Consider the following 27,476-nt stretch of genomic DNA (forward strand, 5'->3'; position numbering starts at 1 on the left):
GATACTACATCAAATCTGCTGAGCAGTCAGGATTAGAGCACCAAGGCACTCTGAGGACGGAAGCATAATTAGTTTAGCAGACAGTCAGGGCTCAGATTACTCCCTGACAGTACTCTCCACGGGCAAGGTCTCCACGTGGCCACGGGAGCCACGCTGGCAAGGCCTTCAAGGAAGCCGCCGCCCCGCTGGGACTCCGCTGGGGGAGGGTCGCAGACATCCCCCATGGACCTGCCCCATCGAGTTAGAGCTCTGCCAGTGACCACGTGTCACAAGCCACTAGGCTATGGGCTCCTCCAGTGGCTGAGCACACCCATACCCCCTAATCCTTAATCCTGCTCGGGTTCCTTTCACTTCTCCTGAAATTCCTCATCTTTTCCCACTGGATCCTTCTGAAAATCCACCTGTCCCTTTAAACACACACACACACACACACACACACACACACACACACACTGAATGGCCAGATTATTATAATCTCTGAATGCATAACAATCTGGCCACTCAGTGTATATCCTATATAATGAAAGGCTAATATGAAAATTGTCCCCTCGATCAGGAGTTCAACCAGCAGGCAGGCCAGCCAACTGCCCATGTCCCCTCCCCCTGGCCAGGCTGGCCAGTCCCCACCATTGCACAAATTCATGCACCGGGCCTATATATATGTGTGTGTGTGTGTGTGTGTGTGTGTGTGTGTGTGTGTTGCTTTAAGAGAGAAAGAGAGAGGGAGAGAGATAGAAACATGAATGATGAGAGAAAATCATGAGTTGACTGCTTCCTGCACACCCCACACTGGGGATTGAGCCTTCAACCTAGCAGGTGCCTTGACCAGGAATGGAACTGTGATCTCTTGGTTCAGAGGTCGATGCTCAACCACTGAGCCACACCTGGCCTTTAAAAAGGCTGCTCAGCTGCCACTTCTTCCATTGAGGTTTCCAGAATCACTCCTGCTGGAGTCAATTTCTTCTTGTTCTGTCCCAGAACCGCAGCTCTACTGTGGCACTTACCACATCCTGCCTGTCACATGGTCACCTGCAGGCAATCATATTCCCCCACTATCTGATGTGCCCCTGGAGAGCAGGAGGCTTGCTTTGGTCAGCTGCTTCCTTCACAGAGGACACTACACCCGTCCTAGATGCTCAGTGACTTGAGAGAGAACTGGATGGACAACCCTCAATAAGAAGTGACTGTGAAATATGAGAACCCAATATTTGGATAAAACTCAGATACCAGAGTGAAAACACTCTTCGGCCACCAGGCACTGCTTTAATACGCAAGAAGAATGAACATTCCACACCAGCAAGGCTGACTGTTCCCATACACACAGCCGCAGGATACAAGGAGCCTCCGACTGGCCAGAGCTCCTAGCTGAGGGCCACTGCACTGGAGGACACAGTGACAGGCATACGCCCAGGGGGCCCAGGCCAGCGGTGGCCAGAGGACACAGTTCCAGGGTGTTGTCACTTTGAGACAGGCAGTCCTTGCTGGCGGGACGAACAGCTGAGTGCAGGCCAGAAACCCCCGCGTCAGCACCTGTCCCACCTCTGCTGACAGGGGTGCTGGCTGCTGAGCAAGTGCACGCTCCCGCCGCTCAGCTCCCCGGCCCGGGCCTCCCAGGAGGAAAAGTGCAGAGGGAAGCGTTTCCAGAGGCACAAGAGAAGGTATTTATCATCCGTCCGTCACAACACAGAGCGGCCACGGCTCCCTCTGGCAGACCTCCACGTTCACGCTCAACCGACTAGAAAATGTCAAAAAATGAACTAACCTATTTCCTGATGGTGTCACCATCAGGGCCTCTCACTCTATTTAAAAAAAAAAAAGTATTTTAATTTATTTCAGAGAGAGGAAGGGATAGAGGGAGAAAGATAGAAACATCAAGGATGAGGGAGAATCATAGATCGGCTGCCTCCTGCACACCCAACGCTGGGGATTGAGCCTGCAACCGGGGTATGTGCCCTGATTGGGAATGGAACTGTGACCTCTTGGCTCAGAGGTCAATGCTTAACCATTGAGCCACACCAACTGGGCTGTTCTTGAGATTCATTTCTGGGCTTCAACTTTGACGTCGAAGAGGAACTCCCTGTAGTTTACAGGCACAAGAACTATATAAGATCAGCATGGACTAGCACAGGAGCCTTGAGCCAATCAGTGTGGGCTTCTCTCCCCTCTGTTTAAAGGAGATGTCTTCAGTGAGCAAACATTTACTGAGAGCCAGCCAGGCCAGGTGCCAGCTGCTGGAGTGATGAATGAGGGGTCTCAACAAGCACATGTGTTAGCAGGAGACGTGGTGAGGAGGCACCGTGCTACGGCGCAGTCTGCTAAGTACCACCCCAGTTTGTACAGCCATGAACGGCTGGGGCCTGGTGTAGAGATCCCGGATTTGGTGCATGGGATCGTTTCATTTTCTGTCTTCATGAAAGAAATTGTGTATCAGACTGAGAGATGGTGGTGGCACACACTCGGCACGGACAGCTTTATGCATTCCGGTTATCTTCCCAGCAATGGCACCAGGGATGTTTTCCCCTCTAGGGAGTCCTAGGGGGAAGTGGGGGATCTGTTTCCCTGCCACGCACTTAGGGTTACAATGATCAGATAGCAGGAAAGGAAAGTGCATGAGGGGGGAAGACTGAGTCAGCCTGGTGCCAGCAGGATTGTGGAAAAGATGCTATTTGATTTGGACCTTGAAGAAAAAACACTAAGAAAATAAGCGGGTGAGGGGAAGGCAGCGGGGAAAATCCAAATCCAGGATGCTCTGGAAGAAAGCTTTATTTGGATCCCACAGGACGCTGGGAGGAGAAGAGAGGTCAGGGAGCACAGATGAGGTCTTAGTAGGAAGCACTGATCCCCCCACAGGTAACCTCTTAGAGCAGTGGTCAGCAAACTCATTAGTCAGCAGAGCCAAATATCAACAATGATTGAAATTTCTTTTGAGAGCCAAAAACCGAGTTCTGCGCATGGGCCACGAAGTTTCAATCGCACTGTATGTGCGTGCTCGCACGTGGTATTTTGTGGGAGAGCCACACTCAAGGGGCCAAAGAGCCGCATGTGGCTGGTGAGCTGCAGTTTGCCAACCACGGTCTTAGAGCAAGAACGTGGCATTACCTTGGAGCAACTGCAGAGCATGCCCCTCAACAGTCTGCTCGTGGCCACTCTCTCTTAGTGACAGGACTCCGGGGGAACCCTGCACACGAGCCCACAAATGCATTTCACACCGATTCATCATTCACAGCCTGTCTCTGCCCTTGATTTCGCCCACATGCTTTATAACCACAGATTTGTTCATCGTGGTGCAGTCCTGTGAGATGAGCTGGTGGTACACCCTACATGGTCTCCTTCTCCCCACCCCCTGCCCCACCCCCTGCCCCGACCACCACATCTCAGACTGAGAAATGGACCCTGGAGGACATTGCTGCCCTGGAAACAAAACCCACACTCAGAATTAGATGTTTAAAGAGAACCTAAAGCCCTGACAGGTTTGGCTCGGCGGATAGAGCATCAGCCTGAGGACTGAAAGGTCCCAGGCTCGATTCCGGGTCAAGGGCAAATACCTTGGTTGCGGGCACTTCCCCAGTAGGGGGTGTGCAGGAGGCAGCTGATCTATGTTTCTGTCTCATCGATGTTTCTAACTCTCTATCCCTCTCCCTTCCTCTCTGTAAAAAATCAATAAAATATATTTTAAAAAATAAATAAATAAAGAGAAACTAAACTTCCCAAAGGCAAATCCAAGGTTGTCACGTGGACAAAAGACCACCCCTTTGGCTGTTTGGACGGCGCAGGCCTGTCGGAGGTAAAGAACGCGGTGCTTTAAACGTGGTCGCAACCATTTCTCAACCAAGCAGCACTTTCCCATCTTTCCATCTTCTGGATGGCCTGGTGGCTCTCTGCTGCACCCCCTTTTTCTGAAGGGGCAGTTCATTGGATACAGAATTGGGAGTCAGATACAAAAGGTGCTTCCAAGCAGAATCCTGGCCCAGGCATCATTTCATCTACTGGTCGCCAACATAGGGTATCAAATTACCTTAAAGATAACCGACTGCTGTGTAGGAGGAAAATTCTAGAGCATAGATATAAAATCTCGTTCTTTCACATTTTAAATATGTGTAGGCTTTATAGTGTACATCCTGTTAATAAAGTGCAAATGTCTTATTTATCAGTAAATAATTTACATAAATATGCATATATATATATATATATATATATATATATATATATATATAGGTCTTACTGACTCAAGCTACATGAGTTCTTCACCAACTCAAACCTGGGTTAACTCTTCTGTAAAACTGATACAGTGATAGCATATCTATGATGTATCTACTACAGCCTTTAGTAGTTTTGAGTACATAGCGGGGACCTATAAATGTTCATTCAAAGGCTGCAATTCAAATACTCCAGGGACTAAACATAGAAAATAAAACAGCAATTGGGGCAGTAGGTTGGTCCTGCAATCCCTGGGATAGGATCCGTGCACAATCCGTTCTCCACTTACAGGAGGCGCACCACGCAGATCCAGGCAATTACCACTACTCTGGAATGCGAGCCAAGTACTGCCAGATGTTCAGGTTTTCATGCAAATTCTCCCAAGTATTAAACATTTGCAACGGATTAAAAAAACAAAACAAAAAACTCCACCTCTCCACCCTCACCTCCCTACAGAAAACCTAAACAAAATATGTTCGCAGACCTGCCACGGTTTGGGGGCTACCAGTCTGGGACCATGTGTAGTTATTTCAAACCCTCCCATCCTCCAAGCCTAAACCAAACAGCTGTGGTTCATTTCAGGTACCCGAGGACAGCTGTGGAGTGCGAGATGTCTAGAAGAATTGGAAGCTTTACCTAAATGATTCCCACCTTCTCATGTGTAAAGCTGGATTTGAGTTATGACATCGCTGCTATCAACCACTGCTATCAACCGTGTTTTCCCAAAAAGCGGAGTGTATGATACTTGCAGCACTCATAAATGGCAATTTAAAATAATATATCTGCTCTAGTTCTGTTTTGTTAAAACACATTTATCAATTTCAGAGAGGAAGGGAGAAGGAGAGGGAGATAGAAGCATCAATGATGAGAGAGAATTGTTGACTGGCTGCCTCCTGCACGCCCCACACTGGAAGCTCACAATCGAAGCACGTGTCCTGATGTGGAATCAAACCATGACCTCCTGGTTCTTAGGTCGAAGCCCAATCACTGAACCACATCAGTGGGGCCATACAAATGACAAATTTTACCATTTTTTTCTCTTGTCACAAATACAGGAGCATATCTGTTTGTCACTATATTATTTTATTTATAGTATACCTATACTATATTTAGTCTTTGATCTTAAATCAGTAGTAGGATACTATTATACATATTACTCTGCAAGTGCTCTCTTTAATTTTGTTTCTTTTTATGAAACTCAGGTATAATTTACAGAGTGAAAAACATAAATCTTAGGGTTACAGTTCAGTTAGTTTTTGTTGTTGTTGTTGTATTGTGGGTTTTTTTTGTTTGTTTGTTTGTGTTTGTGTGTGTTTGTTAATCCTCACCAAAGGTATTTCTCCCCCCCCCCCCTCTTTTTTTTGTTTTGTTTTTTTAGAGTGGAAGGGAGGGAGGGATGAGGAGAGAGAGAAACATCAATGTGAGAAAGACACATCAATTGGTTGCCTCCTACACATACCCCTCCTGGGGCTGGGGATGAAATCTGAAACCCAGGCACGTGCATTTGACTGGGAATCTAACCACTGAGCACACCGGCCAGGACTCAGTGAGTTTTGATAAATGCATCTGCTCATGTAACCCACATGTCTATCAAGATACCTCCCATTTCTATCAAGATATCTCACTGCACTGAGTACCTGCTGCTCCTTCCCAGTCAGTCCCAGCCCCACTGCAGAGGCAACACCTGTTCTGATCCCTCTCACCTTTTTTGCACATTCTAGAATTTCACATCCATCGGACTATCCAGTGCCTACCCTTTTGCCCTCACTTCTTTGGATCAGCATGTTTTTGACATTCAGCCATGCATTTCCATTAAATTTTACCTCTCCCATCTCTCCCAAGGCGAAAACCATAACTTCTCTCCAACATGCAATACATCATAACCCGAGTTATTGCCCCGTAGGAACCACCCATTTCGTGACCTTGTAGAAAGGAGAACAGATGCAATACCTGGAGTCTCCAAGCAAACCGGTGTTGGTACCATGTCACTGACTGGGGCAGACCACGACCCGGGGAGCTGCCTGGGTGGGCAGGATCTGGGATGGGAGAAGTACAGCCACTGAGACAAGACACGTAGGGAAAAGAAAGAGTTCGGTGGAAAGAGGTGGCGATGTAGTCATTTCAGAGGTGCTAACAAGTGTGGATGTGATCAGAACATCCAGGGAGCCATGTCCAGCAGCTGGGGACGCTGCTGTGGGTCTCAGGGGTAAAGTCGCTGCTGCAGATGTTCACCAAAGCATGACCTGGGGCCATGGGAAGGGGTAAAAAGGAAGGCAAATCACTGGGCATGAACTTTTAAAAATAGTTTTTTTTATTGATTTCAGAGAGGAAGGGGAAGGGAGAGCTAGAAACATCAATGATGAAAGGGAATCATTGATGGGCTGCCTCCTGCACACCCCTCAATGGGGGTTGAGCCTGCAAATTGGGCCTGTGCCGGGAATTGAATTGTGACCTCCTGGTTCATAGGTCGAGGCTCAACCACTGAGCCACACTGGCCAGGCTGGGCATGAATGCCTTGAAAGTAAAGGTGGTCTCCCCTGTTTCTGTGTCTGCTTCCGGTGAGATGCTGCTCTAGTCCTCATGAACATTGGACCTTAAAATGAATACATCCTTAGCTTTTCTGTGAAAAAACACTAACTTGCCCATCTAGACTCAGTTTACTCAAACGGACCATCTGCACATAAATGCCTGAACTTCATAGCTTTTTGCATTAACTAAATGGTGCAACTCAGCAATCCTTCCTAGCATTCTAATTAAAGACACATGGGTTGTATTGATTAAAATTTCCAGTAACACAGCATAATGCTATTACTCAGCCTGCCAAGAAGAGAAGCAGTTTGAAAAAAAAACAACAGCCACTTACAGAAAGCTTCAATTCATCAGAGAGAATGTGAAAATGTAGTAATTAATCTCACCTAAGAGGATACAAGTTTGCAGAGAACGGGGAATTGGATTCTAAAGAATGTGATGCCTTCCACCATCTACCTCATCATTACAAATGTGCACCCTTCAGTAAAAATGCTCCCAGAACAATCCGAATGGGCGCTGGCCACGCTTTGCACAAAGGCAATTCAATCAGCATTGATTGAGCCTTGCTTTGCAAACGGCCCTGCCCTAGGTATAAAATAAGAACAAAGTACTCTGCTTTTTATCTTCTGATGGAAACCAGTGTAATTTTTGAAGGCGTCCAATATAGAGGCTCTCAAGACAAAGTGAACAAAAATAGCCTGTACCAGGATGAAGTGGGTGGTGGGTGTCTCCGACGGGACAGATGGAGCAATGGTGTGTGTGTGTGTGTGTGTGTGTGTGTGTGTGTGTGTGTGTGTGTGTGTGATGCCTTTATTTATTTATTTATTTTCCAAGAGGAGAAAACTGCTTGGCACAATTAATTTTTAGACTCCCAGTGGCATATGGAGGAGATGCACTGTGGTGAGGAGGCAGCCTCCAAATAGGAGACAGAGCAAATGGCAATGGCTGACAACACGAGCAGGGAGGAAAAGAGCTTTTGAAGAATATGATTTACAAATGGCTTTCACATGATCGTGTGAGAGTTGGAGAAAAAGTAACTACATGTGTGAAGGGCCACAGAATCTGTGAAGCGAACAGAAACAAGTCAGCTTGAGGAACACAGGCCCAAGGAAACATCACACAGGTTAACTGACCAACCCCGGCACCCCGCCCCGTACCCCGTCTCCTCACCCCATATCCTCCCTGAATGCTGACCCCCCCATGAGTTTGCTCCTCTCTGAATTGCTACTTTATTCCTAAAATCTCAAACTTGATTGCTAATTAAGGATGAAGTTATGTCAAATATCTCTTCAGCTACAGTCTCTTCTATTTCATTTTCTGATGTTGAAGTCATACACTTCATTAGAGAAAAGTGGGGAAACACTGAAAACTGAGAAGAAATGGAAGTAACACAAGCCTACCTTCCAGAAACCACTGTTAATTCTTTCTTGTGTTTTTTTTTTCTTAAAAAAAATGTTTATGTAGTTCAGATCACATTACCTGTGCAACTTGTGACCCTAGTTTCAGAAAAACGTACCACCATATCATCCAAAGCTACTGTAATCATTTTTAGTGTCCACTTTTTAATTGCAGTGTATCTTAGATGCAGTAAAGTTCACAAATCTCCCATTTAACCACCTCTCAGATCAAGATCTAGAACACCCCTAACAACCCAGAAGGTTCCTTTGTACCCATCAATACTGCACCTCCTCCCCCAGCTCACCCGTATTCTGACAGACCATAGTGGGGTAGTGTTGCTGGCTTTTGAACTTCAAGACAATTCACACAGTATGTCTTCTTCCATCAGTATAATGCCTGTTTAATTCATCCACGTTGTCCTATCAGTAGTTTCTGTTTTCACTGAGTAACATTCCATTTACAGAATGCACCACAACTAAGCTATCCATTCTCCTGTTTGGGAACATTTGTTTTTTTCCAGTTTGAGGCTATGACAAATAAAACTGCCAGGACTATTATTATAGAAGCCCACCAGTAGACACACACACTCCTTTCTCCTGATCTGTACTTTATATTCCCACAGCAATGTCGCAGAATTCCACATCTTCATCAATACTTAATATGGCCATTCTGACAGATGCATAATGATTAATAAAATCTCTCTGGGTTTTTAATTTGCATTTTAATGACTAATGAGGATGAGATTCTTATATGTATGTATATATATATATATATATATATATATATATATTATTTATATAATTGATTTTTTTTACAGAGAGGAAGAGAGAGGGGTAGAGAGTTAGAAACATCTATGAGAGGGGGTCATCGATCAACTGCCTCTTGTACACCCCCTACTGGGGATGTGCCTGCAACCAAGGTACATGCCCTTGACCAGAATCAAACCCGGGACCTTTTAGTCTGCAGGCTGACTCTCTATCCATTGAGCCAAACTGGTTTTGGCAATGAGATTCTTTTTAATATGCTTATTGGCATTGTGGGATATCCTCTTTTGTGGAGTATATGCCTTTGTGTAGTAAGGCTATCAGGCCTTTTTCTTACTGATCTGTGGGAGTTCTTGATTTACATTAGATCTGAGTACTTTTTCAGACCAACATAATGCAACTAACTTCCCTTGGATGGTGGCTTGCCTATTCATTTTCTTAATGATGTCTTTTAATGAACAACTTGTAATTTTAATAAAATTCAATTTAGGAATGCTTTTTCTTAGAGCGTCGGTCTGCGGATAGAGCATCGGTCTGCGGACTGAAAGATCCCAGGTTCGATTCCTGTCAAGGGCATGTACATTGGTTGCGAGCACATCCCCAGTAGGGGGTGTGCAGGAGGCAGCTGGTCAATGTTTCTCTCTCATCGATGTTTCTAGCTCTCTATCCCTCTTCTTCTACTCTGTGAAAAATCAATAAAATATATATATTTTTAAAAAGATGAAGGAGGTTAGCTGGTGAGCAAACTATGGCTCCTGAGGAACTCTGTATACATTTTTGGTTTAAATCCTTGAGAAGAAGTTGAGTAGTTACTATTTTAAACGTATACTTTAACTACAAAAAAATCTCGTATTCTTTGTCACACTGTGTCCATGGAATTGAGAGGTAGCGAGTGAATAAACTTCACAATTAGACTTGGGTTCAAGGTCTGAGTCTGCCATGATATGAGGCAAGACACTTCTAAAAGCTACCGTGTTCTCCTTTTGTAAAATGGGCTAATAACAGAGTTGGTGAGACGATTAAAAAAGCGAGCATGACAGGTAGAGACAGAACATGCACATGTCACATAATAAGCACGCAAAGACTTTAGCTGTCTTAATTATTGTGATTCTTAAGGCTGCTGTGGAAGTGAAGGAGCCAGAACAGCAACACACTGCTGAAACCTTCAAAACCAGAAATTTATACGAAGCCTCCGAGAGTCATAAAGAGGCTAAAAATAAGCTTTTCTTACTCATAAAGAGACAGAGCATCAGCAAGTTGATGGCAAGGCTGGATCGTGGGAAGTTTCTTGGCAGATCCTTGACTTAATCCCCCACTGGGGCTCTCTTGCTATGTGAACATGAGGCTTTCTTCATGGCTACCCCGTGATGGTAGCAAGTCCTTCTGTCTGTTTGGAGAGAACTAGATGTTCCTTGTGTCCCGGGGTACCCGCATACCCACAGTCATGGAAGAGCTGTCATCATTGGTGAATGGCCCCATGTTGGTGATTCTCAGGCTGAAACCTGCACTGTACCACAAATAATACTATAGGACTGTGATCTGCAAAATGTGGCTCTCCAGCCACATGTTTTTGGCCCCTTGAGTGTGGCTCTTCCACAAAATACCATGGCCTGGGTGAGAATATTTTGAAGAAGTGACATTAGAAGAAGTTTAAGTTTAAAACATTTGGCTCTCAGAAGAAATTTCAATCGTTGTCCTCTTTGATATTTGGCTCTGTTGACTAAAGAGTTTGCCGACCACTGGCCTATACAATAAGGAGGAAGTGACCGTGTGGGAGTTTTGAGCGTAGCACTCAACAGATCACACATGCTGCTGCTTGACCTCCTGACCTTCTGCTTCAATGTCATGAGGACATGGCTGGGTTAACCTGCTGGGCCCAAGAGGAGGATGAGAGATGTGTGGAGAAGAGCTATCCTTGAGTAGTTAAGCCCTTCAAACTGCCCACCAGTTCAGCCTACAGCAGCTGACCGGTGGACCCATGAGAAATTAGAATGATGTTGTTTTAAACTTCTGAATTTTGGGATGGTTTGTGAAGCAGCTATAGCTAACTGATTCAAGAGTACCCTGCCTAAAAATACTGTAGAATGCATTTTTTTTTTTCTTGGAATCTTAAAGGGAAAACTGAAAAAGTTAATTATTACTAAGATCTCTGAAAGATATAAAAATGATAGATTCTAACATCACTGAATTTATATCTCTGTTGTAGGAGAAAAAAGAAAGTGTGAGATAATTAGAGCATAAGACAGTAATTGAGTACCAAAATCTACAGAAGCTTGGAGCTTCTGGATAGACACAATGCTGTGAACACATGTTTATCTCCATGCCTGCGCAAAACCCCAAAGAGCAAGAGAGGAACAATGAGAGATGTCCATACAGTTATGGAGCTAGAAAGTCAACGAATGACATAAACAAAGAGGGAAAGACTGAAACTTAGCCTGGAGGGGAGATTTCACCTGGGGCAAGTGGGGAGAGGCCTGGTGCTGGGGGCTGCAGGGATCGGCTGACGGAAGAGATGGCTAAAACAGCTAAGAGGATGATGGGTTGACAGTCTTCATGGTAAAGAGTGATGTCTCATTTTTCCCTCCCTTTCTCTCTGCCAGGGCACCAACCCTCAATGACAATGAGGAGAACATGAGGTGCTGTGCCAATCTGGAAGATTGAGAGGTGGCAACTCCTTCAGCTCTTTCTAGCTGCTTATCCTGCTACTTAAAACCATCTCTCTAAATAAGATGCTTATATGGCCGTCTAGATATTTTTTTTCATTATACACATGATCTATCAATTTACTACACTGATTAGGATTGAACTCCTCAACATTCTTCACAATAGGTAACGTCTGAAGTGCGAAGTCTAGAATTGCACTCTGAACCTACCTTTCAAAGCCATCCTGTGTCAGGTATCAGAGGAAACCATTGAAATAGATGGTCAAAGAGCTGCACTTAGGAATGGGGGATGGATCAAGGAACTGCCCATTTTCTAAATAAGCTTTATCATACTATTTGGTCTTTCATTTGATCAATTTTTATTGTATCTCTGTGCCAGGCACTGTACTAGAAAGATATTGATATACAGTGATGAAGGCTTGGATTCTTTCTTCCTTCGTGGAGCCTACAGTCAGTGGATGAGTAAGCCAGGAACAGGGAATAGTGACCTCAAGCGTTTGAACTATTTGCACCTGACCATTCATTCCATGCTCTGCTCCTCTAGTTAGCTCTAGGGCAGGGTCAATGACTATGGTCCACACACTGCTTTTGTCTTACTCCAAGCTAAGACTGGGCCTGTTTTTGTTGTTCATTTTTAAAGGGTTAGAAAGAGAGAGGGGGAAGAAGGGTGGGGCAGTAGCAGTGGCGGCATAGATAATATATTCTGTAAAACCTAAAATGTTACCATCTGGTTCTTTACCGGAAAAGGTTGCTGACTCTTGTTTCAGGAACTTACCAGACCTCTACCGAGCACTATTAGTTATTTTCCCCCACATAGAGCAAATCAGATCTATTTTCAACCTTTTAATAGATGGCACGTTTATTCAATCATGCCAGAGAAGAAGGTCAAATGTTCCACTTAGAGAGGCCACATTGTGTAACAGAGATGCCACAGCTCCTGTCATCACAGGGAGTCAGAACAGGAAAACGAGAATCCTTGGCACTCGCTCCTTCGTCTCCCACTCATGGGAGAAGACACTGTTCGACTTTTAAAACTAGGAACATGCATTACATTGATGAAAAAGAAACGAATAGCTAAAACCAATAATAGTCGCTACTCCCTCCATTTGAAAGGTGGTCGAGGAGAACTTTTTGCCTTTCCTATTGTGTTTGAAAATTCTATAATAAAAGTTTATTCTGCCACAATTTGTATAATAAAAAGTAAGCAACATAAAATATACATATTAAAATGAAATAACTGAAGTAGAGTCAAGGCTTTGGACTCCAAAGTACTACGCAATCATATAAATAATTGGGAAGCGTCTGGATTTCCTAGGTAGAGCTATAATTGCTAATTATATAAACCACTCATTACCACTGGCGAGGCACTGTGCTACGGGTTTTAGACAACCTCACTTAATCCTCCCAAGCGCATAAAGCAGACTTGGGGTCAAGCTCAATTTTATAGATGAGGCTTGGGAAAGTTAAGGCACTTGCCCAAGGTTACACAGCTAGTAGGTATCAAAGCTGAGATATGCGCCAAACCTCTTTGTCTCTAGAACTCAAGAGTGTGGCATTGTGTTCAGAAAGAACATGCTTTCCTTTGCAAGCCCAAAAGTATTCAAAGGAAGAAGATAACTTTGAAATTCACCAGAGTCGTCATCTTAGCAAGGGGAAATTACATCCCAATCCCCGTGGCTCTGGCAGTGAGGAGGGGCAGAGAGGGGTCCTGGGGAGCAGAGGCCCCCTCCCTTCATGATGGAGCCATGGTACAAAGTGACCTGTGGTCAGAGTGTGTCCCATGAAGCCAGTGGGGTCATCTCTATCCCAAGGAGCACCAGGTCTTCGTCTTCCCCGCCAGCATCCCAACCTGCTGAGATGACCACAGCCTCTTCCATCTTGTGTTCCCAGCCTTGCGCTCTTCACCCTGCCCAGTCCTTACTAATTTCCCACGTTGGCGAGCCCAGCACATCATTGGCACATACGTGCCAGGGATTCCTTCCAAGGCTATAGATTCTAAATGACAGAGATTCATTCTGAACACCACCTAGCTCAATGCCTGCCACCTGCTGAAAGATGCTTAGTAAGCTAACGACAGACAGAATGCTAACGAGCTGCTCCCATGCCAAGTCAAGGAGGGCTCCCTGACACATCGGTGCTCCCTCCCTGGTGAAGCTACCAATTAGAGGCAGACTACTGCAGTGAGAGTGCCTTTAAAGCAATAACAGTAATAATGAATAATAATAATAATAATAAAGACATGGGTGAGGCCAGGTAAAATGGCTAATTAAAGTCAGGAACCTGAATTTGCAACTTGAGTGTTCACATAGCCAGAAACACCTTCTATATGAAAAATAGGGAGAATAAAACACTTAAACCATTTAAAAATAGTCAATGGGGTGTGTTTCGTATTAAATAGTACCATCTTATCATATAAGGGGAACATACATCCCCTTATATTAGCAATTATAGTTCTACTTATTCGACGTGCTTCCCATCACATAGTATGATGCTCAGGGTGACATTTTTCCATGAGCAGTGAGCAGCCACTTCACCTTCTAACTCTAAACCACATCAATGTACAGGTCAGCACGAGGCATGGTTCCCATTCCATCAGAAAGGGGAGTAATTCTGGGCCTGGGGAGTTTCTATTCCCTTAAGATCTTCAAGGAATCCTGGTGTGGGGACCTGTGAATGCTGGCTGTGGGGCAGGGAGACTCAACAGGCACTCTCAAGGCCTGTTCTTTTTTAAAAATAATATATATTTTATTGATTTCAGAGAGGGAGAGGGAGGAGGCATGGAAACATCAAGGATGAAAGAGAATCATTGACAGGCTGCCTCCTGCACACCTCCTACTGGGGATGGAGTCTGCAACCCGGGCTTGTGCTCTGACCAGGAATTGAACCGTGACCTCCTGGTTCATAGGTCGGCGCTCAACCACGGGTGGGGCAAGGCCTGTTCTGTTGTGAACTGGTTTATGCAAACGCGATGCTCAGTGGTCCTCAGGCATGTCCCCGCCATGCCATGCTCTAATTGACCCACTGGGCACTGACCTTGGCAGAGCTCATTTGCAGTGGGAGCTGTAACTGCTGCTAAAGCAGAAAAACCTGTCCAGCCTTCCTCTCTGTCACATGAAACCTACAGAGTGCTCATCAGCACATTGCACTCCCTCTCCCCCCTCCCCCTTTTTGGAAATGAATGGCTTTTAGAGATATGTTTTGTTAAATTCCCATAGTCTGAATGAATACCCTACCCACCACTCCAACCTTTAAAGTATGTCAGTGATGGAGAGGTACATGTCAGCAGTTGGATTTTACTATAAAATAGAGGGCTGGTATCTCACATGCCCTAATGAAAGGTATGTAAAGACTTGCTCTAAGCATGTCCCTTAGAGCAGAAGGTAGTTGATCTCTGAGTCTAAGTCTGACACCAACTGCCATCTAACTAACCAGCTCAAGCCTTCAAGGCGCGGCCGGAGAGGGACCGGAGGATGGGCTCTCGTTAAAGAGGGCAAACTTATTCATTATACACCCTTTCAAAATATCCATCTATTAAAAAGAGGTAAATAAAATACTTTGTCAATATTCCCTATGGCGAGTACCTTTGAAACAATGCAAAGCATTGTTTTAAACCTGTGTGTTTCAAACATAAGGTGTGCCTGGACAATTTGCCAACTTCCAATTTCATTACGACCAAGATTCAAGTCAGCTGGGGAGTGTTCCAGGATGCACTTCCCGTGGGTTCCAGCTGGCAGCAATGCAAAGGTTTCCAATGCCTTAACTATAGTCCATGGAGGGGAAAAAGGCAGAGAAAAGAAATAAAATTTCTTGTCTTTCCACTTTGATCTCTCTCTCTATAGACATAGATAGATATAGATAATATAGACATAGATATTAGATATAGATATAGAGATAGAGATTATAGATGATAGATATAGAGATAGATACGTATATAGGTGTATAGGTGTATAGATGTATAGATGCATAGATGGATGGATAGAAAGGAAGATAGATATAGATATAGATATAGATAGATGTATGACTTACTCTGCTTACTTATAATCTCTCTGCCACGTAGGGTTTTCCAAAACCTGCCCTATCTTTCCTAGAAATGAAAACTAAAACCCATTCTTTTTATAGTATAAGGAAAACAGAAGGTTCAAATTTATTCAAATAGACATACAGACGTCGTTAGATATTCTAATTTTATCTCTAAGACCTCCTTCAGTTAGAAAAAGCCCTTGAATCACAGTTTCCAAGCTCAAACTCCCAGTAAGTAATACATTACTGCTAACTAACATGCACTGGGCTGCCATCACAATTCAGAGCCTGTCTCCCAGGACAGCCCGGAGATGGCCAGGAGCCGGAGGCCTTAGTGACTGTCAGGAGCTGTTACACCTGGAAAGGCAGGGGAGGGATAAGTCGGGGCGGAGTTCTCGACTCTCTGCCCACACAGGGCCTGCTGTCAGCTTTAGATTTTACGATGCTGCTGTTTGTCAACCTTTGTCTTGCCGGTACATGGCGGAGGCAGATCAATAAATACGAAAGCACCTTTCTAGATTTCCCAATCTGCGTCCTCTTTTAAAATAATTTCCATTTCAGGAGAAAATTTTATGGCACGAGAAGCCACCATGAATTATTCATCAGCTGCAGAGTGTGCCAACCCCAGTTCCTGTGCCTCTCAACATGTGTGTGCATGTGCCGCGCGAGAACTCGGGCTCCAGCCCTACCAGTCCCGGTGGGAAGGCTGAGCTGGGCTCCGTCCTGGCGAACCGAGAGGAGCAGGCACTGGGAAGAGAAGGCGGGAGGGCACAAGGCCCGTCTGCCTCACGTGGAATTACCCACCGGCTTCCTTCGCAGACACCACAGTAAGTTACCAACTCTTCTCTCAAGGGGCTTCGTATCTAAAGAAACAGCACGGCCGAAACCGGTTTGGCTCAGTGGTAGAGTGTCGGTCTGCGGATTGAAAGGTCCCAGGTTGGATTCCGGTCAAGGGCATGTACCTTGGTTGCGGGCACATCCCCGGTGGGGGTGTGCAAGAGGCAGCTGGTCGATGTTTCTCTCTCATCGATGTTTCTAGGTCTCTATCTCTCTCCCTTCCTCTCTGTAAGAAATCAATAAAAATATATTAAAAAAAATAAAATAAAAATAAAGAAACAGCACGAATCTACACAGCGTGCTGGCTACACAGCGTGCTGGCTGTGATGGGACAGCCAGCAGGATGGCATTGGGCTGCCTCTGAGGCCCGGTGTTGCCTGCGGGGTCCTGGGAATCCCAGCAGGAGGCGCTGGGCGTGCCCACAGCCAGCCAGCCTCCGCAGGGAGTGAACTTGCCTGTCAAAGATGACTGTAGGGGAAGCCTTCCAGGGGCCACATCCAAGACCAAACAAAACACCCATGTGCTCCACCCAAGGAAACAAAACTCCATCCATAGAGGGATGAAAGAATTCCCTGCAGAGCTGTGTTAGCACTGGAACTGGCATGGGAATGGGGGAAGGGAGGAAAGCAGGTGAGCAGAAGCACCGGTACAGAGGGGTTTCCCCGCAGTCACCGAAGGCTCTTTTTAAAGTGCTCCAACCAACCACGCCGCCTACATGGAACTAACATAGCCCAGCTCCTGCTACAAAACAGACATGTCAACTTTAAATCCCCATTATATTCACATCTGTAAGTACATTGACATATGAGATATGCATTTCATACAAATATGTATCGTGCACATACACAGATGAGAGTGTTAACATATTATAATAAGCAAAGAATCATTTTAACCAGAGACAAGCCCCTGCATCCCTCCCCATCTGGAAAGACACGGTCTAGGTCAGACAGGACATACGAGAGTTACAAAATGGACCGTCAAACCTTGGTCGTCCCCGACAGCAGGCTCGGGGTCCATGAGCTGAGCCGCCTCCCGGGCCTGGGACCTCAGGTTCTTCGCTAGGGGCTGGCACACGGAAGGACGGCGTTCGCTCCTCCAGGGAGAGGCCTGGTGGGGCCCTGGCTTGGCTCCCGGGAGTTTGTGGGCTGAGCTGGGCTCCAGCGAGGGGTGTGCCACCCAGAGGGTGTGCCAGTGTAGCTCAGGAAGAATGAGGAGTTTCCTGCATGATGCTAACTCCTTCGTCATGTATAGAACCCACAAACCCTTATTCTCTGCCCCGCTCCGACTCCTCCCGATTCTAAAGACCTCAGCAGCTGCTGGCACACTTGTAAGAAGCTGTCCGGCCTGGAGGCCGCTATCAGCATGCACCTCGGAGTCTCCTCCACTCTGCACAATCGGGGACCCAGACTTTGGTCGCTGTCATCCCACAATAACGCAAACACATGAGACAAAGGAAGAAAAGGGTGGATTTCCCCATGCCTCCTGCCTGCTCTTTTCGTTTAATGCATTACCATCTCACCAAATGGGCTTATTATTATTATTAATTATTATTATTATTATTATCATCATTATTATTTAAATACTGGTATTGAACAAAAATGCTGTGAACACGGAGTTGCCTTTTACCACCACCCTGAGTGTCCGGTGTGGCTTCAGATGTTGTTCCAGGACAAGACGCTGGTGTGAGACAGGGCCTGGGCGCTGAGTTCTTTTTCACGAGGCCCAGGCTGCTTGCAAACAATGACCTCATCCGGAAAGGCTCAGGAAAGAGGCATTTTCCCCCTGGCCAGCAGTGCCCGGCGCGGGGTTGGATTCCCTGCCTGCCACCCACAGTCCAAAGTTTCTCCCTGTTGTTTCTGAACACTGGAGCTTCTGCAAACTGGGAATGCTGCAAAGGCCCCGCTTCAATGGGGAAAGACACTCAGGACAAAACATTTCCAGCATCAGAGGCAGGTGTTGGCTAAGAGGTAGACGGAAACGGGCATCCTTGTTTTAAGCGCGATCATTGCATTCCTGCAATGAAGACGTACATCCCAGCTCCCACAGTCTCCTTGCAGACAGGCTGTGCAGTCACATTGTTTAGATAGAAAGTTTGAGTGACGGAACATTCCCAGCTTACTCTCTTCCTGTCTGGGTGGTTTTTTTGGTTTATTTTGCAACGGCTCTGGGGAGAGCCGGACTCATGGCTCTCGGCCTCCCCCCTCCAGGCCAGGCCATTGCCTGGAAGTTTCTGCCCCTGATAAGGTCCTCCTGACTTGGCTGAAGAGCCAGGCGCCAGATGAAGGCGCATGACTGGAGGACTCATTGATAACATGCCTGGCATTGCAGAGCTGTCATGGCTGGCGGCTGCTGCATCTATTGAAATCTCTGGATCGCGCCTGATGCTTAGCGTTCGCCTGACAGTAAGTCCCTGCTTTAGCCCCAGTGTTTTTTGTTCGTGTCTCGGGATTCTTACCATAAGGAGGCAACGGAAGTCTTTACAGTCGCATTTTTTAAAAATTTTTTTTTATCCCCAGAGCCTTCATTTTGGACATAATGGATCCCAGTTTTTCCTACCCTCTTGAAATCTCAGATTATCATTCAGACCTGACTGGAAATGAAAGGGGGAAGAAGAAATCACGCATAGTGCTGTAGCTATTTTCTGGAGCTGATACAGAATTCTAGTTTAAAAGCAACTTTCACCAGTTTCTGGCTTTTTCCAAGGCAGGGCGGTCCATGAGGGAAGGGGTGTGTGTGTGTGTATGTGTGTGTGTGTGTGTGTGTGTGTGTGTGTGTGTGTAGGGGCTGTGTGTGTGCAAGGGTCAATCCAATATTGAAACTAAAGTTTTGAACAATTAGCCAATAAAGGAGTTCCTTCCTAGTCATGGGCCCCCAAATTTGACTTATTGGTTGAGCCAGAGATCATTAGATTGGCAATGTATTAGATTCCAGAAACCAACCTCTTAAACACGATTTAAAACGCACAACTATTTCCTAATCAAATGGCAATGATACCCCTCCCATGTCATTTGCAAATCAGAGAAGTGTGTTCTTCACATGGGCAGCTCAGTCATCTTAGGAGCCTGGAGAAGTCTTCACACCACCATGCACCCCAGAACCCTGCCCCAGAAAGCTGCTGTCAGCCAGAAAGCAAACACATAAGAAAACCTGCAAACTGCATAGGCACCAGTACTCGAGAAATGCGTGATTAAACACCATTAAACAGGTTTCTTAACTGTGGTCTTCTCAGAGACATGACTATGCATGTGTGCTCTGGAACTTTAAAAGAATAAGGTCAGAAGCCCTTTCCAAATTTATTTGACCAGCAAGCCCCCCCCCCCGCCCCCCCCCCCCCCCCCAGCAAAAATACTAACTTCCCACAAAGCGGCATTTGGGAAACATTGCTCCAGGGAAAGAGAGAGCATGAAGGGACATTAGAGATCATTTATTTCACAGCATCAAAGAGGAGAAATCTTAAAGCCAGAGGAGTTTAGGGAATATCGAGTTAGGTGTAGACTCTTCTTTCTTTCCTTACTGAATAGGACCATTTAAGAAATTCAATTTCCCTCTTCCCCAATGGATTCATTTCTCTTATGGAATTCAATTTGCTTGAAGTTGCTGTCTCTTTGGCTTCGTTTAAAGGCCACACAGAATGTCTGAGGACAACTCTGCCTGGCAACATTTGGGTCTGCTATTTGGATGGGCGTGATAGGTCAGTGCTCCTGGGTGCGGTCCCAGTGATGGTACCACGCCTCAATAGCATAGATGCCACACGTTCTCAGGCACACTGCACGTCTGACAACATGTTCTGTTGAAGGGCCCGGCCTAGGACTGCTTTGCGATGACAGACTAGGACATGGGGCCTGTCCTAACGCAATTTAAGACAAGGCTGAGAGGGAGAAGAGCAGCTATCAGTAACTAAACATGCACAGGCCCTGCCCTCATCTTTGAAACTACGCAGAGACAGAAATGTCAAGCAAATTGAATTCCCTAAGAAAAATGATTCCATTCGGAAAAGAGGAAACCGAGTTACTTAAAAGGTCCTATTCAATCAGGAAGAGGAACCTAGACCCCAACTAGAAAGACACAGGGAAAAGGTGAAGTACTGCTTTGTCATTTCCCTTGAACTTGTGTTCCAATGGCATTGCCAATGATAATGACACAGGAAAATGGGCTGGAACGCATGGTGTTCGCCTAGGCAGGATAGCTCCCGGGCTCTTGCTCAGGGGAGTTGAAGAATGAGACCATGGACAGAAGGTGGCCTAGTAAAAGGTGGAAATTTATTGAGAAACAAGCAGAGTGCCACGTGGGGAGGGGAAAAGAGTCATCCTGAGTCCCTTTCTCTACGGTTTATAAAGGCTGCAGATCTGTGTGCCTTGATATCCCCTATGATTGGTCACTATCCCTTCTCATTTGGTCACTATAGCAACCTCAGAGCTCAACCCTCCTGTGAGGTACCGTGAGGTTCCCTCCTTTTTCCCTATTGTTTTCTTATTCCCTCTGGGATTTCCTCTTCCCTCTCTGAATGGGGGGGCTTCCTTCTTTTTTTAAATTTATTTTTTATTGATTATGGCATCACATAATTGTCCTCATCCCCCTATTCCCATCCCAAACCCCTCCCTATATATGCCCCCACCCCACTGTTGTCCATGGCCACTGGCTAGGCCCATATACATGTACACAAGTCCTTGGATTCATCTCTTCACCTTTCCCCCACCTTCCCCTACTTTCCCTATGAGGTTTGAGAGTCTGATCACTGCTCCTTCTTTTTATTCTGTAAATGTATATTTTCTGCTGCTCCCAGCTCCTTTATTCTATGGAAATGTACCCTCTGCAGCTCTGTAGCCCTGTGCTTTTTCCACGGACCCCTTCATTCCTCTAAACTTGCCTGCTACACCCCTAAAAACTCCTTTTAATAATGTAATAATGTTGAAGAAACGGGGTGCAGACAAAAGGAAAAGAGGGGTTCTCTTTCGTGAGGCTTTGCGCAACCAAAGCCAAGGGCTTCAAATTTCAGCCTGGGAAGTCAACAGCTTATCGGGGTGCCAGGCCCTTTAGCAAACCAGAACTTCCAGATTTTTGTTGCCCTCACTTGTGACAGCTGGTGCTTATCAGCATATCTCAGCTATCACCCTACGCAACATTCTCCTCACACACCTGTGAGCTTCTCCTCGTTACAGTCTCTCTGATGTCCATGTGTTGAGAATTAGGCTGGATTAGTCAAAATCTCACCCTGCTAGCACCAGTGTCATGAAGTCAAAGACAGGTTTTAGAATCCAGGATCAGGGCTATTCACCTAGGCCCAGGCCGTGCCTCCCTCCGCTGTCCCTGCGGGCAGCCGGAGAAGAATCAGAATTGGTTGTCTAATTATTATGTATTACTTTTCCAGGGCTGCTATGACAAAACACCCCAGAGTGGGCGGCCTCAACAACAGAAACCTATTTTCTCACAGCTCAGGAGGCTACAAGTCCAAGATCAAGGTGCCAGCCATTGGGTGTCTGAGACCTCTCCCCGTGGCTAGCAGACAGCCACCTTCTGGCTGCGTCCTCTCAGCATCATCCCTCTGTCGGTGCAGGTGCCTGGTATCTCTCTCTTCCTCCATGTCCAATTACTCTCTTCTGACAAGGACAGTCATATTAGATTAGGACCTACCCTAATCACCCCATTTTAACTCAATTACTTCTTTTAAGGCCCTATCTCCAAATACACTCCTGTTTAAGGTCCGAGGTGGGTAGGGCTTCCACATATGAATTTTGGGAGGACATAATTCAGTCCATAACAGATGCTGGTGGGTCTTTTTACCCACAACCACCAAGTCCTGGGGCTGTGCTGAGGTCTCCTCACCCAGTCTGGGTTCAGTAAGAACAGGAATTCACAATAATCTGAATCTCTCGGACCCGAGACTCGGGGCATGCTGGAGCGGGAGGGAGAGCACAGAGTTCCGGGTCAGGCCTTCCCTTTTCTGGTCGGTGGGGTCAGAGAGAAACAATTCTTGGCCTCACTGGACACCCACACAGCCTAGCTTCTGCCCCGCCCCCACTCATCACGAGCTCAGTAAGGTCACTTTGAGGTGGATTTTTAAACCATTTAAGTGGCACTCACAGAACCCTCTGAGTCAGATAGGCACAGCCACTAAAAAGTACGAACTGGAAAGAGAGCTGGAATCTGGCGGCCCCCAGGCCTCTGGTGTCCGGGCCCATGCTCCTAACTGCGAGGTGACGGGTCCTGGGAGCTGGCACTGGCCCCGGACAGCTGTCCTGTGCAGCAGGCCAGCCAGGAGGTGAGCCAGCCCGGCCGGCCCCCTCACCCGGGGCCGTGGCACCAGCAAATGTCAGCGAGTGGGAGGGGGAACCGCACAGGGCGAACGTGTCAGGAGGTGCTGGCTTCCCACGGGGTGTGTACAAACGGCCCCTGATGGCGAATTCGACATTCTGGGCTCATGGGTGGCTAACCCAATTGGAGCAGAGCAAGACGCAAGAGCGAGCAACGTTTACCACTGAAGAGGAAACCTCTGCGCATCCTTCAGTCTAATAAACCCCGTTAATTTGCGTTGCCCTAATTTTCAATTTAGTAAGTTAGCTATTCTTTACATCATCCATTAAAAATATGTTTTTATTGATTTCAGAGAGAGGAAGAGATAGAAACATCAATAATGAGAATCATCTATCTGCTGCCTCCTGCACGCCCCCTACTGGAGATCAAGCCAGTAACATGGTCACGTGCCCTGACCAGGAATCAAACTGTGACTTCCTGGTATATAGGTCCATGCTCAACCACTGAGCCATCAATTTTAAATTTGGTTTTCAAAACCTTTTCATAGGAATATAAAATTCCATAATCTTTCTTGGGGTTTTAAAAGATCACTTTTGCCATTTCTTTGGTATACAGTAAATGCTTTAAGGTACAAATTGCTTGGATCAACATATTATTAAGTGTATTGATGACTGTATTTTAGAGACCTCCTGCACATGCAGCACAAAACCAGCAGAGACACAGAAGGGAAAATTAATTCCTCAAATAGAAATCTCCTTACTCATCCCTCTATTAATTCATTAACACAGATGAAAATCTCCTTATTCATCCCTCTATTAATTCATTAAGACATATTAAGAATGACTAGACATTTAAGAAAAACAAACAGCACAAAATGGGACCAAGATGAAAATACTAGCCCATGATTCTAGAGAAAACAGAAAATTCAGTCAGCAGAAAAAGATCTAAATAAAAATGAAAAGTTGGTTCATACTCTGTAACATATTTAAGGACACGTTGTATCCATGAAATAAAAATGGGGGAGTATTAAAAAAGCAATAAGAAAAAAAGAGTGAGTTTGGGGAAATTAGAAATGATTTTAGAAAGAAAAGAAATTTAATAAGTAGGCTATGAAGAAAATGTCAAGGAGATCTTCAAGAAGGTAGAACAAAATAATAAAAAAAAGAGAGAACATAGGAAAGAATTAAGAGAGATGGAGGAACAGAGACAGTAAGGGGAGAAGAGAATAAAAGAAAACGCCTCAGATCTGAAGAAGGGCATAGGTTTTCATATCGGAAGGGCAAGCTAAATGCTGAATAGAATGAAAGAAAAAAGCCAGACAGCCAGACATGTCCTGCTGGAATTTCACACCCTGAAGATACATAGAAGATCTCCAAAGCGATCAGAGACCAACTCAGGTCTCCAAGAAAGGAAAAGAACTCACTAAATAAAAATTATTTATGCTTCTTCAGCCTGGCATGCTTCCTATCCCCTGCATACACATCCTCTCCACCCACTGATCATAACAATTTTACCACTTTCAACACTCAGCTCAAAGGCCACTTCTTCCCTAACTGTCCCTTTTGATCCCAGTCCAAATTCATCACTTTACCCTTTGTGTCTAACCTCATTCATAGCACATTCACCTTATGGGACTGCTTACCTCTATGTGTGTCTTTTAACCGGTCTATGGTTTTAGTAATGGTGGAAGAAGTGGTAGGCATTACTGTACCCATTTTACAGATGAGAAACCAAAGACTGAGAAATATGAAATAGCTTCCCCTAAGATCCTGTACCTACAGTGGCAGCACCAGGGTCCCAGAACAAACTGTCTCCAGCCCATTCATGCTCTTCAAGACTGCAAGGATGCTGCCCTGTGAAACACCCAAGCAGGTCAGGGTTTAGTCTTCATGTCCCCCAAACACCAGCTCTGTACTTGATACCTCGCACACTCTAAAATGCTCTTTGAATTTGGTCTTAGTTTATATTATGTTCTGTGAGGAAAAGCTATTCCATTAAAACGGTTTGTCAGGTTGTTCATTTGAACAGAGCTCAGAAGGTTCCCACCATGGGCCAGCGCCACCCCCTGCTGGAGAGTCAGGTCCTCACATGCAACTTCTTGCCTTCTCGCTAGCATGAGCTTGACTCCTGTATTTCCTAAATCTTTATTCCTGGGAAAAACTGTGGGTTCTCTTTTTAAATAATATGGATACTCTATGCCTGTGAGACCCTCTGCCTGAATCCAGGCTGTCACCTGCTATCTGACATTTCCATGGCATTTCTCTGGTTTGACTTTTCCAGTTACTTAGTGTTTTGAACAATCTCTCTCTCTCTCTCTCTCTCTCTCTCTCTTTCTCTCTCTCTCTCTCTCACACACACACACACACACACACACACACACACTCACACTCATAACATCTTGAGGTACCTTGGAGCAACAAGAGCTTAAGCCACATAAACTAAAAAAGTAATTATAGCGTGCTTCTCAGGAGAATATTTTCATAAACAGGGATTATGAATAAATCGGCTTTGGCTAGCTAATAAACTAGAATTTAGGATGTGAATTGCATATTGGCAGAGATTTCCTAAAGCCCCATTTTAAGCTTCCCTTTAATTGGTTATAGCTCATTTTTCATATATGATAACAGGGTTCACAGGCAGAGCCTGCCTTTGGTAATGCTGAGGGGGGAGAGGGTTAACAAAATGGGCCGGGCAAATCAGTCTCTCCCTTCCTGAGTGGCTGGTGGTGGGGTGGAGTGTCCAGTGTCTTTTTTTCTGGCAAGCTCGGGAATGTGAAAGTACATTTGGTTACAGGCTATTTCTACAAAGAGAATCCACAGATTGGTTCCAAGGATAAAGATTTAGTGGATCGTTGACTCCAAAAGGAGCCAGGCCCGATGACAAGGAATTCTGATTCTCAAAGACAAACTCATGAATAGTGCATCAGCTGAAGTGGAAAGCTGCTTGGTAATTCCTTTCATGGATACCGCTCTTAGGACTCTTTCAAAGGCTTGGGTAGTTGTGCCAAAACACTCCACGTTCACTTTGGTAGCTTAAACAATATGGTGCTGCCGCAAGAGAAAAGTTTGAATTCTTCATGAGCACCAGATCTGGTTCTTCAACTAAACGTGTGCAGAATCAGCTCAAAGAAGGGGCCGAGAAGGATCTGTTGCACACCAGCAATGTAGTTCATGTACCACATGTTAGCTGGATGGGTATTTGTGCTCATGCTCAAGCCTTCTAGGCAAGAGCACAGGAATTTGCTAAAATGCTAAAACAAAACAACAGGCAGAATAATCACTTGACTAGAACCAACCAGTCTGAGCTGTGTTTTAAAGCAATTACTAAACTGTAATTTACTGACAGAGTTAAGATCAGGATACTAATCAAACCCTATGTGGTTGGCCAACTTCCCACGTCCCTCCCTAGCCCCAATATTGCACCTATAGTGGGGTCCCTTGGCCTGGCCTGCACCCTCTCACAATCCAGAACCCCTCAGGGGATGTCAGAGAGCCCGTTTCAGCCCCATCCTGCAGGCCACTCCCTTCAGGAAGGCACCAGACACAGGGCTCAGGGCTGGTGAGCGCTGCTGCGGTGGCGCAAGCCTCTGCTGATCAGGATTGATTGGGCAAGAGCTCGCAGCAGGTGCAGTGGGGCAGGGATGAGCGGGAGTGGCAGGTAGAAGCTGTAGGCGGTATTGGACTGTGGGTTTCGGCCTGATCCCCGCAGGCCACCCAGAGGGACCCCACCCATGCACAAATTCATGCACTGGGTCTCTAGTGCTTACTATAAAGGACAAGACTCATGTAACAAACACCAAGTCAAACTCAAATCTTCAAACCTGACTCTCAAGTCCAAGAATACTAGAACACTCCTTCCTGATGTCACTCTCAGAATCTGATGATCCATCAACCAGAATCTGTTGCATATCTAGATAAGGAGATAGGAAAACTAACTACCCATAAGTAAGCACCGCAAAGTTCAAAGGCTTAGGACACCTTTGGGAGTTGAATCGATTCAGGTATAGGCCCTCTCTCCAGGACAGACTTTGGGTGGTTTGTTTACAGGCTCAGTCTATCACCTAAGCTACGTAAACAATATTGTATTAGTAACAGCAGTGCCAGCTCGGTCCTCAACCGAGTGTCTACATTCTGTGGGATACCCTCAGCCATAAACAAATTCTGAACTAGGAGCTCTTCTCACAAACACCACTGACAATGAGAGTACCAGTGTTGACCCTAAGGAACAACTCAATGCACGTTCCAATATGGAAGCATGAACAACAGGCTATTCCAATCCCATTACCTAACTTTTCTTGGATGAGTGTACCAAGCAGGGCTTGGTGTTGGAAGGAGGAGAGAGAACAATTTCTCTCTAGACACTGGTGATATGATGAAGCCCGAGGCTAAAGCCATCCCAGGCAACTGCTGAATCTGATGGGGAGGAGCGGGGTTAGAGGAGATAACCTTCGGGGGGGAATATTTTCCGAAGGCAGAGGACTTGCTCTGTTATTTGATTTGGGAGGTCCCCCCAAGGGACTGCGTTATCCTAACTCCCATTCACTGGGAAGAGAATGGCCTGCCGCTCTGATTCATTATGGCTCAGAGTTTTGTTCAACCTAAAAAGATACAAATTACAAAACCCTGCCCAGTTCTGTGAAAAAGCAAAACAGCCTCTCCCTTGACTTCCTGGAAGCCTGCAAACCATCATTAATATACTTTCTGGCATACAGAGTGGCGTATTAGAGACCAGCACTGTCAGTAGAAATCTAACTGGGCTCTAGCCGGTTTGGCTCAGTGGATAGAGCACAGGACTGAGGACTGAAGGGTCCCGGGTT

At 45.7% G+C, this 27,476-nt stretch overlaps 1 protein-coding gene and 1 long non-coding RNA gene across 27 annotated transcripts in view; one reads left to right on the forward strand and one right to left on the reverse strand.

Moving 5' to 3' along the window:
- ABLIM1 (actin binding LIM protein 1) overlaps positions 1-27,476 on the reverse strand; it is a 219,402-nt gene that overhangs the window by 150,627 nt on the left and 41,299 nt on the right. For 6 of the 26 annotated variants that reach the window (XM_036439156.2, XM_036439146.2, XM_036439136.2 and 3 more), the window contains exon 1: positions 17,392-17,511. The exons of 1 other annotated variant lie outside the window; for it this stretch is intronic. In XM_036439156.2, coding sequence (XP_036295049.1) covers positions 17,392-17,425 — 34 coding nt within the window. In that variant the 5' untranslated portion in view covers positions 17,426-17,511. 19 more of the 26 variants (XM_036439158.2, XM_036439155.2, XM_036439153.2 and 16 more) reach the window with 7 other exon arrangements.
- On the forward strand, positions 17,580-22,747 carry LOC118719509. Its single transcript, XR_004988168.2, has 2 exons — positions 17,580-18,434; positions 21,777-22,747. It is a non-coding gene; the product is annotated as an uncharacterized LOC118719509 (long non-coding RNA).

Source organism: Pipistrellus kuhlii, unplaced genomic scaffold (genome assembly GCF_014108245.1).
Source record: "Pipistrellus kuhlii isolate mPipKuh1 unplaced genomic scaffold, mPipKuh1.p scaffold_m20_p_15, whole genome shotgun sequence".
Taxonomy (NCBI): domain Eukaryota; kingdom Metazoa; phylum Chordata; class Mammalia; order Chiroptera; family Vespertilionidae; genus Pipistrellus; species Pipistrellus kuhlii.